This window comes from Euleptes europaea, chromosome 9, assembly GCF_029931775.1.
Source record: "Euleptes europaea isolate rEulEur1 chromosome 9, rEulEur1.hap1, whole genome shotgun sequence".
In the NCBI taxonomy this organism is placed as follows: domain Eukaryota; kingdom Metazoa; phylum Chordata; class Lepidosauria; order Squamata; family Sphaerodactylidae; genus Euleptes; species Euleptes europaea.
Genome location: NC_079320.1, coordinates 68,766,644 through 68,778,685, shown reverse-complemented (window position 1 = coordinate 68,778,685; position 12,042 = coordinate 68,766,644). Strand labels below are relative to the sequence as shown.

At 42.1% G+C, this 12,042-nt stretch overlaps 1 protein-coding gene across 1 annotated transcript in view; it reads right to left on the bottom strand.

Moving 5' to 3' along the window:
- GABRA4 (gamma-aminobutyric acid type A receptor subunit alpha4) overlaps positions 1-12,042 on the bottom strand; it is an 83,736-nt gene that overhangs the window by 28,183 nt on the left and 43,511 nt on the right. Inside the window, exon 7 of the mRNA XM_056855185.1 lies at positions 9,774-9,926. Within this exon, the coding sequence (XP_056711163.1) occupies positions 9,774-9,926 (153 nt within the window). The remainder of the gene's footprint in view (positions 1-9,773; positions 9,927-12,042) is intronic.

The window sequence follows — 12,042 nt, the reverse complement described above, 5'->3', positions numbered from 1 at the left end:
TGAGAGAGCTCTAAGAGAACTGTGACTAGCCCAAGATCACCCAGCTGGCTTCATGTGTAGGAGTGGGGAAACCAACCCAGTTCACCAGATTAGAGTCCGCCGCTCATGTGGAGGGGTATCAGATGCAGTCTGAGTGTTGATAGTATACGGTACCACCCAAAGCAAATGCCAGGAACCAGTTTTGGAAAGGTAGATAATAGGAAGGAGGCAATGTGCTGAGCTCCACTGCAGAAAAAATATCCAGGTTGTTGCAGGAACATTGGTTCCTCCCTTAATATAAACTTGGAAACTCCAGTTGGTGCGGAATTCCACAGCTTGTCTATTATGAGGAGCTAGACAGAGGCATGCATACTGCTCCCTTTCTTCAATCACTCCATTGGCTGCCCATTAGGTTTTGGCTATCACATACAAAGGCTTCATGGCCTTGGTCCCTCATATCTGTGTGACTTCTTCTCCCCCTATTCTCTGCCAGGACAACTTCGCTCATCTGAGCAGGGCCTTCTACAGGTGCCAGCCTGCAAATGGGCAAAATCAGCAACTGCCCATACACGAGCTTTCTCCATCATTGCCCCCACCTCATGGAATGGCCTACTTGAAGAGGTCAGGAAGGCTCTCCCTCTCCTGGCTTTCTACAAACGATGCAAAACTGAATTATCAAGAGGGCTCTTCTATGCAAGTAATAGAGCTGCACTGTACAAAATGGTTCCCAAACTTACAAGGACAAATTAATAGGGACTGTGGTCTACTCTACTGTGTACAGCTTGCTGTAAGTAAGATCCTACTATGTAATTTTTGCATTGTTTAATGTGTCATGCTAATCCTTGTGCTTTGCTTCAATTATGTTTTTTTTTTAGAGTTCTGGTTGGTTCCAGACTTCTACAATCCTCTGTAGGGTTGTTGTTGTTGTTGTTGTTGTTGTTGCATCAAATAGTATTGCCAGCTTTGCCTTGGGAAATTCCTGGAGATTTCAGGGTGGTACCTAAGAAGGGTGGACTTTGGAAGGGGAGGGAACTCTGCATGTATGTGATGTCACTCTAGGATTTCTGTTTCTCCTGGACTCTATGGCATATTGCAAATTCTGCCCATCTGAATTGCCATTTCTTCCAGAGAAACTGGCCTCTGTAGTCTGCAGATCAGTTATAATTCCAGGAGAACTCCAGGTCCCACCTTGAGGTTGGCAACCCTAGCATCAGCGGTATCATAGCTTTTTATAGAAATGTTTTCAGCCACACAAAAACTACTGGGTTTTCAGAAGCACTTAATGAAAAACAAAAAGAGCATCTTCATGCTTGCTTGACGACAGAGAAATGCAGGTGGGATGGCCTCTCCATGCCCTGCTTGTCCTGAGTCAAATAGAGCAAGATAAACAGAGGCACCTGAAGCTCCTTTCAGGGGAATCTGAGGGACGACGACGACAGAAAACTGAGCTCTTTCTGTGAATGATGGAATTTTCCAAACTTAGCTAAAGGCTGTTAGCTAGAGAATTTCCATAGAAACTAGAGTATTTTGGTAGCATTTATGCTTTGGAACACAAAGCTGACTAGCAAATTATTCCTCTAAATGGCTCTCGTTACTGTAAATGAATTGCTTTCACCGCAGCACAGGAAATGCATTGCAACATGGTCTTCTCAGAGGGGACAGCAAAAGGCAGTAGGATTTTTAAGATTACTCCCACTCCCTCATGTGTCCGGCAGAGCTCTGCCACTATTCCCACTATAACCAGGCATTATTGCCTCACCGCTAGGGTTGCCAGGCCCCTCTTCACCACTGGAAGGAGGTTTTTGGGGCAGAGCCTGAGGAGGGTGGGGTTTGGGGAGGGGGAGGGACTTCGATGCCATAGAGTCCAATTGCCAAAGCAGCCATTTTCTCCAGGTGGACTGATCTCTATCGGCTGAAGATCAGTTGTCAGAGCAGGAGATCTCCAGCTACTGCCTGGAGGTTGGCAACCCTACTCACCACGCCATCCTAACACATCTAGGATCTCCCCTTTGCATTTCCCATCCATTATATCATAGGCATGAAGCCAGTTCCTTGTGATGGGCCCATTAATCACCATTTATTTATCCCGTATATTTTTATCCCAGGAGCTCAGGGCACTGCACCTCAATCTGTGTGTGTGTGTGTGTGTGTGTGTGTGTGTGTGTGTGTGTGTGTGTGTGTGTGAAGTGCCATCAAGTCGCTTCCAAGTCATGGCAACCCTTTGAATGAAAGTCCTCCAAAATGTCCTATCTTTGACAGCCTTGCTCAGATCTTGCAAATTGAAGGTTTTGCTTCCTCAATCTCTCCTCCTGCATTTTTATCTCACAATAACCCAGTGAGGTAGGTTAGACTGAGAAGAGTGACTGGCCTAATGTCGCTTGAAGCTAGGGCATGGTTGGCCACCTTTAAGCTGTGCTTTAGCACTGAGGGGCTCCTAGCCTCTCATGTTGTGGGCCTTATAAGAAGTTTAAGCATAAAGCACATGCTCAGCATTCTTAGGGTTGTTAGATCCCTCTTTGCCATCAGCAGGAGGTTTTTGGGGCAGAGCCTGAGGAGGGCGGGGTTTGGGGAGGGACTTCAATGCCATAGAGGCCAATTGCCAAAGCAGCCATTTTCTCCAGGTGAACTGATCTCTATCAACTGGAGATCAGTTGAAATAACAGGAGATCTCCAGCTAGTACCTGGAGGTTGGCAACGCTATGCATTCTTAAGTAAAATAACATAAATTGCTGGTCAAACAGGTTGTGCAGCACTATAGAAACTTGAAAAACCTGTTTGATCAGAGATAATGGTGACGGGGGTGGGGGGAGCAGCATATGTCCACAACCAACAGTGGCCTCTATTATTATTATGATTTGCCTCTTCCAGAAAGCCAAAAGCACAATCTGATACCAGCACCATTTTAAATCTTCTCAGTATTTTATGGAGGATGCTTAGAAGGCATGGTCATAAGATCATTATCTTGTTCTCCATTGTTCTTTATCATCCAAGATCCAGGGTGTTTTGGAGAACACAAAAGTTGGCACCATTTTGTGTCATTTTGGTTGCTCTTATTCAAAGGTGGCTTTTGTTTTTTTCTAGATATAGCAAAAACAATGTCATTTTTTAAAAGGAGAATACGGAAGAGCTGAATGGGCGACGGGTACGTATTTAGATTTCTCATTCCAATAGAAAGGCTTCTTCTTTGGGTCCTCGCCAGTTTTCATCTCTTTTTTTTTAATAATTTTTTTACTACTTAGATCACATTCAGTTCCATCATTCAATTTAACATAATTGTACAACATAAACAATATTTATCTAAACAATATAAATCCTAACTTATTGACTTCCCCTCTCCCCTCTTCTATCTATTTGATATCTCTGTTCTCCCCTTTGTATTTAAATTCTAATTCATTATAACATTTCATTTATAAATTTAATTACATATCTCATCAACTTAAAATCTAAATATTAACATTAATATTATTTCTAGTTTAATCAGTTGAATTAGATCAAAACATAACCTTTTATATTTCCCAGGTTAAATTCATTTACACAGTATGTTGTCCATGCCTCCCATAAATTCCATATTCTCCTTTTGATTTACTAATGCAGTAAGTTTAGCCATTTCTGCTAGTTCCAACATTTTATTAATCCAGTCAGTCTTATCCGGTGTGTCAGACAATTTCCATTTTGCTGCATAAACCAATCTTGCAGTTGTAGTGGCATATATCAAAAAAGATCTCTGCATTTTTTCCAAAACTTTTTCATATATTCCCATGAAACCATGTCAAAGGCCTTCTCAGCATCCAAAAAAATTAAAGCAGCTTTATGTTGATTATTTTGTTCATAATATTACATTGCATCTAGTAAAATTCTCAGATTGTCTTTTATCTGTCTTCCAGGGACAAAGCCCGCTTGGTCTTCATAAATCAAGGTTGTAATAAATTGTTTTAAGCAATTCGATAATATAGAAGCATATATTTTGTAATCCACATTTAATAGAGAGATTGGTCTATAATTAGTTACTCTTTCCGGGTCTTTTCCAGCTTTATGGATTAACGATATAAAAGCATGAGACCACGTCTCAAGAGAAAGTTCCGTATCTAATATTGTGTTGCATACCTTCAAAAACGGATTCTTCAAATCATCTTTAAACAACTTAAAAAACAAAGCTGTAATTCCATCTGGGCCAGGTGTTTTGTCTATCTTCTGTTTAGATATTGCTTCTTCTATTTCTGTTGTTGTGATTGGAGCATCCATAGCTTTATGTTGTTCGGAGGATAACTTGTTGATATTTACTGTTCTCAAGTATTTATCCATTTTTTTTCTGAAATAAGGTCTTTTTGGTATAATCTGGTATAAAATGATACAAATTCTTTCTGTATATCTGTTGTTGTGTAAAACGGTCCTTTTTTAGTCTGTATTTTACTGATTATCTTCTTCTGCATAGAGTCTCTTAATTGACTGGCCAAACATTTGCCTGGATGATTTGCATGTTCAAAGTATCTTTGCTTCGCATATTTCATATTTTTATTCATTTCTTCCATAACCACCAAGTTGAGTTGATGTTTGACAACCTTAATCTTTAGCAGAGTATTTTTCCTCTGGTCTTCTTTAGATTCCATTATAGGTTGTTGTTCTAAATTTTGTAATTCACAGAGTATATCATTTGTTTATTGTAATTGTTTTTTCCTCCATGCAGTGTTCTTCTGAATCATAAATCCTCTCAGCACAGCTTTAAAAGCATCCCAAATTATATTTAAACTGGTTTCTCCATTCATATTGATCTCAAAAAAGTCCTTAATAAGAGTATGTATTTCTTTTCTTATTTTGTCCTCTCGTAAAAGTCTATCATTCAACTTCCATCTGAATGCTTGTCTATTATTATTCAAAAGAAACCGGATTATGGTCTGAAAAAGTTCTAGGTATTACTTGTACCTTACGTCATTGCGTGAATATAGATTTACTTGCCCATATCATGTTAATCCAAGAGTGTGAGTCATGTCTTGCGGAATAGAAGGTGTATTCGTTGGATGTCGTATTCATTGTTCTCCAAATGTCTTATATCTTAAATTCCTCAATAAGTTGAAAAAAAGTCTTGGGAAGGAAGCCTTCCTTATCATCCTTGGCCTTTGATTTTTTATCAATTGCACAATCTATAACTCCATTAAAGTCACCCATTAACAGTATTTGTTCTTCAGCATGTTGCAATAAAATATCGTGAAGCTGCTTATAGAATTGTGCTTTACCCTCATTGGGTGCATAGATCCCTACCACCAATGTTTTTTGGCCTAATATCTTGGCTCTGATTATAAGTATTCTGCCCTCTTCATCTTTATATACTAGTTCTGGAGCAAATGAGGCATGTACATAGATAACTACTCCTTTAGTTTTTGTATTTGTTGAAGAGATGAAGATTTGCCCCAAAGTGTTTCTTTCTAGGTACTTTTTGTCTTTCCTAGAAATGTGAGTTTCCTGCAAACATATTAAAGAGTATTTTTGTTTTTGTAAAAATTTAAAAATCCGTCTCTTTTCACCTTTTCATTTAGACCATTTACGTTCCACGAAATAACTTTAGCCATATTGTCAGAGTGTTAATATATAGATTGTATAGTCCACCCACTGCTCCTTTCGCTCTGCCATCTTCTTCTTCTTGACTAGAATCTTGCTTTTGGTCTGGTGTAAGGCCTGTGAGTTCCTTTCTGTATTTTCTCAAAAATTTCCCAACATCTTCCATCGTGGTGATAGTATATTTCACTTCTTTGTGAGTAAATGTTAGTCCTTGTGGTAACAACCATCTGTATCTTATTCCACTTTTCCTCAGAGTTGCTGTAAAGTCTTTAAAAATATTCCTTTTTGTCATCAGATGTCTTGGTATATCCTTAATGCATTACCTTCCAGGACTATTGGGTCTTTGTAGTGCTGTTGCATTATTATATCTTTCATCCTGACATCATAGAAGGATATCATAACATCTCTTGCCTTTGCTCTCTTCAATTTAGGGGGCAAAGGCATCCTGTAGATTTTGTTTATTGCATGATCTAATTCTTGTTCTTCTATGTGGAATAAGGCAGCCAATGTTTTCACCAATGATTCTCTTGTAACACCACAGTCTTCAGGTAGATTTCTCAGGCATAGATTAGATTCTCTGACTTTCAAGTCCATCATAACAAGTTGATCTTTCGTCGTTTCCTCTTGTGTTTGCAGTTTTTCCAGTTGTTTTTCATTACCTTCCACTTTCTTCCTCACTTTGTGTTCTTCAGTCATTTTCTTGACAGAGGCATCCATTGTCTTCATATCAGATTGCAATGAAGTAACCTGAGTATTCACCTCCATCACTTCTTTTGTTACAGTGTCCAGTTTTTCAGCTATCATCTCAGTTAGCTGGCTCATTTGCTTTTCTTGCTGTTTGGACATTTGTTCCATTTGTTCAGTAAAAATATCAGTTTGTTTGGCTAAAAGGTCTTGCATCTTTTTGTCTTGTTTCTCCATTGTTATATCTGTAGAAGGTTTAGGTATTGAAGGCTATGCAGTGATCCAGAACGTTGCCATGGAGCAGACATATAATCTAGCAGTAATCTCAATATAAGGGCAGGTCCCCAATCTTTCAGTCCTGAAGTGTACTGATTCTAATATAGCCTCCCAGCTAATTCGCCATATTTTCTTGTGATTTGGCCTCCAAATCAAAGTAAAAATCAAATTTAAAGTATCAAGGCACCATAGAGTATAAGGACGCTCTATGTCGGCTTCTTGGACAGGAAATATGAAGCACCGCGGACCTTCTGTCGTTTCCTTTCTATGATCAGAGAGGTAGGATGAGTTTACCTGTTGCACAGGGAAACGCACTTCCGGTCCTACGATGTCGCTTTGCAGCCAGTTTTCTCTGCCCACACCTAATACAGGGTGCCTCTATCTTGCAATGTGGCAGAGGATCTTTATCGTGGAGGCCATTAACTGGAGGAGGGACTTCTTAAACTTCCTCCTTCTCTCCCAGATATCCCAGCGTTGTTATTGGAGGTTAGTATGTCATTTCAAAGTCTCGTTTGTTTAGTCTATCTCCAGATAGCATTGATAAGCTTCCTGCCGTTTTATTCTGTTGTTTTAACAAGTCCGATAGAATTATATTTTAGGGTGGGAGGCTAGGATTCCATCACTATTTGTTGCTTAAGTTTCATTTATTTATTTTCAAAGAAAAACAAAGGGGTTCTTGACACTCACTCAGATTTTGGAGGGTGAGGCTTTCATTCCTTAAAGTAGTTGCATAGTTGGTATTGGATAGGGAAGAGCGAAGCCTTAATCCAAAGAGATGTCTACGGCGATGTAAATCCCCTCAAGCCGGCGGGACAAGCATCTGAATCTCCGGGAGTCTTAAAAAAGCACTCTCGAAGAATTCAGGAGTCAAACCGCTCTTCTTCGGCAGCAGGAGCATTCCTGTCACCCGTTCCACTATTTAGGAATCGGGCGGGGCGCTGGGGGCCCCCGTTTTTAGACGTTTTTTGGTTCTCCGCCGGGAGCTCCTGGGAAGACACAGTGCTTCGGTCAGCAACCCTACCGGATGTCCTCGCCAGTTTTCATCTTAACCTCTTCTGTTTGTTCCTCCAAAACGTACTGTCTAATAGGTGCTTTAGCTCAATGGTCTCCACTTGATTAATCCGCCTCCAATGCATGATAAAACGAGGTTTCGGAAGATATCGCCTTAGAAAATTGCTTCAGCCACCTCTGCGTTCTCCACTGCTTTGTCAGAAATCCAAGCCATCCCCCCCACCACCACCTTGGCTCCCTGAGTGTTGCCTCCATGCGGTTTTTTCTGCTTCACTTTCAGGGTCCACTCTAGCATCCTCTTGCAAATTGCATTTTAATGTCTTTAGTTGTAATATCCAGTAATCGATTCTCCTAATTGCTTTTTCAATTTGCTCTCACCAAGGTAGGAGGAGAATGGAGACCTTCTCAGTGAACCTGACATTATACATTCAGGCCTGAGGGCACGCTGCTTACTTGGGCAAATCTCCCATTCATCTCAATAGGCCTCCTCTTGAGACAGACAACAAAAGATGAATTCATAATGAGGCAAATGGGGCTTCTGCAGAAGAACTTGCAAATAGGTGTTGGATATGTATACTTGACAACAGAATTTTCTGTCTATGGCCAGGGGGTGATGCAGGACGTGAACTGCAAAGGCAGGCAGCTGAATCCCAATCCAAGTACAATATCTGAACTGGATGTGTGGCAGCAGGAAAAAATTAGCCCCAAGCAAAACGTTCTCCCTCCACCCCTGACATGGAATTACAAAGAGCAACAGTCACTCTAGGGTTGCCTGTTCATCACCACCAGAAAGTTTTGGGGGCGGAGCCTAAGGAGGGTGGGGTTTGGGGAGGAAAGGGACTTCAATGCCATAGAGTCCAATTGCCAAAGAGGCCATTTTCTCTAGGGGAACTGATCTCTATCGGCTGGAGATCAGTTGTAATGGCACGAAATCTCCAGCTAGTACCTGGAGGTTGCAGTACCGAAAGGGGAGTGGTACCTGGAACACACATATACATAAAGGACCACTGATGGACCAAATATAATGGTTTATGTGGTTTCAAAAACGTGATTTCCAACAAATGATTTCCAACAAATGATGCGTTAACTGGAATCATCTGTTGGAAATTACATTCTTAAAACCACATAAACCATTATATTCAGTGCATCAGTGGTCCTTTATGTGTATGTGAGTACCTGGAGGTTGGCAACCCTAAATTACTCCCCAGTAGCACATGCACCCCGCTACACCCCTTAATGTTTTCTTATGTTATGTAAATGGATGCCATGTGGTCTTTTAGGCAAAAGTAAACCACTTTACCTGGGGGCAGTGAGAGTAAAATCTGCCCCCCTGGCATGCCCCCTATCTTGACAATTATGGGATGCCACAGGAGATATTTTGAAGTGTAAGGATGTCTCACTGGCCACCAAGACTAGATTAATTCATGCCATCGTATTCCCTATTACTATGTATGGGTGTGAAAGCTGGACAGTGAAGAAGGCTGATAGGAAGAAAATAGATTCCTTTGAAATGTGGTGTTGGAGGAGAGTGTTACGGATTCCATGGACTGCCAAAAAAACAAATCAGTGGGTTATAGATCAAATCAACCCTGAACTGACCCTAGAAGCTAAAATGACTAAACTGAGGCTATCATATTTTGGTCACGTCATGAGACGTCAAGAGTCACTGGAAAAGACAGTCATGCTAGGAAAAGTTGAGGGCAGCAGGAAAAGAGGAAGACCCAACAAAAGATGGATTGACTCAATAAAGGAAGCCACAGCCTTCAATTTGCAAGATCTGAGCAAGGCTGTCAAAGACAGGACATTTGGAGGACTTTCATTCATAGGGTTGCCATGAGTTGGAAGCGACTTGACGGCACTTAACACACACACAGGAGATATAAAATGTTGCCCTGGGCTCCCAGGCAAATACATGGGCCCTCTCTCCATCCTTATTCTACAACCCTGACTGTCACAGTGTGTGTGTGTGTGTGTAAAGTGCCTTCAAGTCACAGCCGACTTATGGAGCCCCCTTTTGGGGGTTTTCATGGCAAGAGACTAAAAGAAGTGGTTTGCCAGTGCCTTCCTCTGCACAGCAACCCTGGTTTTCCTTGGTGGTCTCCCATCCAAATACTAACTAGGGCTGACCCTGCTTAACTTCGAAGATCTGATGAGATCAGGCTAGCCTGGGCCATCCAGGTCAGGGCGAATGTCACAGTAGCAGGCATTATACTAAGACCTTGGGGGGTGCAGAGAAAATTAAGGATACAGAAGAGATCAACTGCACTTACCAAAAACAGTTCTGGCTGGAACAGACTCCTTATTGATCCAAAATGAAACCTGGGAGAGGATCACAGTCATGATGCATGGGATATAGGTCTGTATCATAAAATATCCCATTTTCCGTCGGAGGTGAAAATACACTGTCATAACAATATATTCCCCTGCAAAAAAAGAAGAAGTGGAAAACAATGTTTTGTGCTCTACCTACAAGTAATACTTTGTCCATTGCAAAACATCCAATATTTTAAAACAAAACAAAACACCACGACCCACGTCGTAGCCACTTGGTCTGGCAGCGCATGATGTGCTTATGTTGTTAAAGCTCAATCAGTGGCAGCTCAGTCAGTGCTCTGGTTGGGAGACTGTCCAACAGTTTCTTGTAAGCCCTTCAGAGCTTTGTGAAGGAACAGCAGGATATATAAACGTAATGATAAATGAAAACCACATTGAGTCAAGGGGAAGCTAAATACATTTCTAAATGCAATCCAGGAGGCAGAATGCAAAATGGGATTCAGGCACTGTTTGACAATCCCTTATGCTTCTGTGTATCACCTTTTTTTTTAATGTGGTTTTATTGGAAGTGGGGAGCACAAAAATGATTAGCCTTCTGTTCTGGTTACTACACAGTTCCGTAGCATCTGGATAGCACATAATTACAACTTCATTTTTATATTGAACTCTTATATCAAAGAAATGTTCTTCATTCCATTTAAAAAAATCTTTTTTTATCCCATAACTACCAAAATTAGGAGTTTTTTCATCTAATATTGACTCATGGCACAAACTGCAGGTAAAGGCAAAGGGGGCGTTCCCGGCCTGAAGGGGGGGCTAGGAAGCCGCCTAAAGGTGGCTCTGCCCCCGGAACACCCCCTGGGATGACAGTGCACCTGGGAGGTCAGGACTCCAGCGGGAGGTCGTGCAAGCATCCCAGGGCTGCGCTGCCACGGCATCACGAGGAGGCCGGTGTGAGCAGCCCAGCGCTGGCACCCATACCACTCCGGGCAGTGCAAGTGACCCAGGCACGACACCCATGGCCTGGGTGCTGGCGCAGGCCCTTGCCCCGCTCCTAAAGACTTTCAGCCTCCCAGCTCAGGAATGAGCTGTTAGACTAGGATATGAGAGACCCAGATTTGCCGTGGAAGCTTGCTGGGTGACCTTGGGCCAGTCACACTTTCAAACTAATGTACCTCACGTGGTTGTTGTGAGGATAAAGTGGAGGCAAAGAGAACCATGTGAACTGCCTTGGGTCCCTCCTGGGGAGAAAAGTGGGCATGCAAATAAATAAATAATAATAACTTCAGTGGGGCTCACACAAGAAACTTTCCCAGTGGATTTGTGTCAACTTCTTTCTCACCCCATCCATTCACCCACAACACAATGAAACCCAACATAAAACAGCTACATGTAGCAGTTACAACACCTGCCACTGCAAATCCTATGGGGAGGGGCTGTGGCTTAGCGGCAGAAAACATGCTTGGCATGAAACAAGTCCCAACCCCTAGTATCTCCATTTACTGTAAAAGACCTCCGGTAGAAACTGATGAGAAAGATCATCATTTGTCTAAGACCCCAGAGATCCAGTACCAATCACAGTTGATGATAACACACTGGATAGACCAATGATATGACCTGGTATAGGATATTTTCAGATAAGCATCATGATTAGTGCTACCCCCACTGGTTCTCTATGAGTCAGGCTTCCACCTACAAGGCTACTCTCTTTGGCATAACACCCATGAGCTTAGCTGTGCATATATTTAATTTCAACAGATCCATCGATAAAACTAAAGAAATAAAGAGGTCATCAGTGTTCGCCTCACTGGACCCTGAAACAGCACCGGCTATTGGGAAGTCCTTCCACACCTGTGCCATGCTGTAGAGTAGCTTCCATTCATTTCAGTGGTACTTGTGCAGGAGCACTTCCCAACAGATTGAGCTACAAATTGTTTATTGGGGAGGGGCTGTGGCTCAGTGGTAGAGCATCTGTTTGGCATGCAGAAGGTCCCAGGTTCAATCCCCGGCATCTCCAGTTAAGAAGAAGAAGAAGAGTTGGTTTTTATACGCTGACTTTCTCTACCACTTAAGGGAGTCTCAAACCAGCTTACAATCACCTTCCCTTCCCCTCCCCACAACAGACACTCTGTGAGGTAGGTGGGGCTGAGAGAGCTCTAAGAGAGCTGTGTCTAGGCCAAAGTCACCCATCTGGCTTCATGTGGAAGAGTGGGGAAACCAACCCAGGTCACTAGATTAAAGTCCGCCGCTCATGTAGAGGAATGG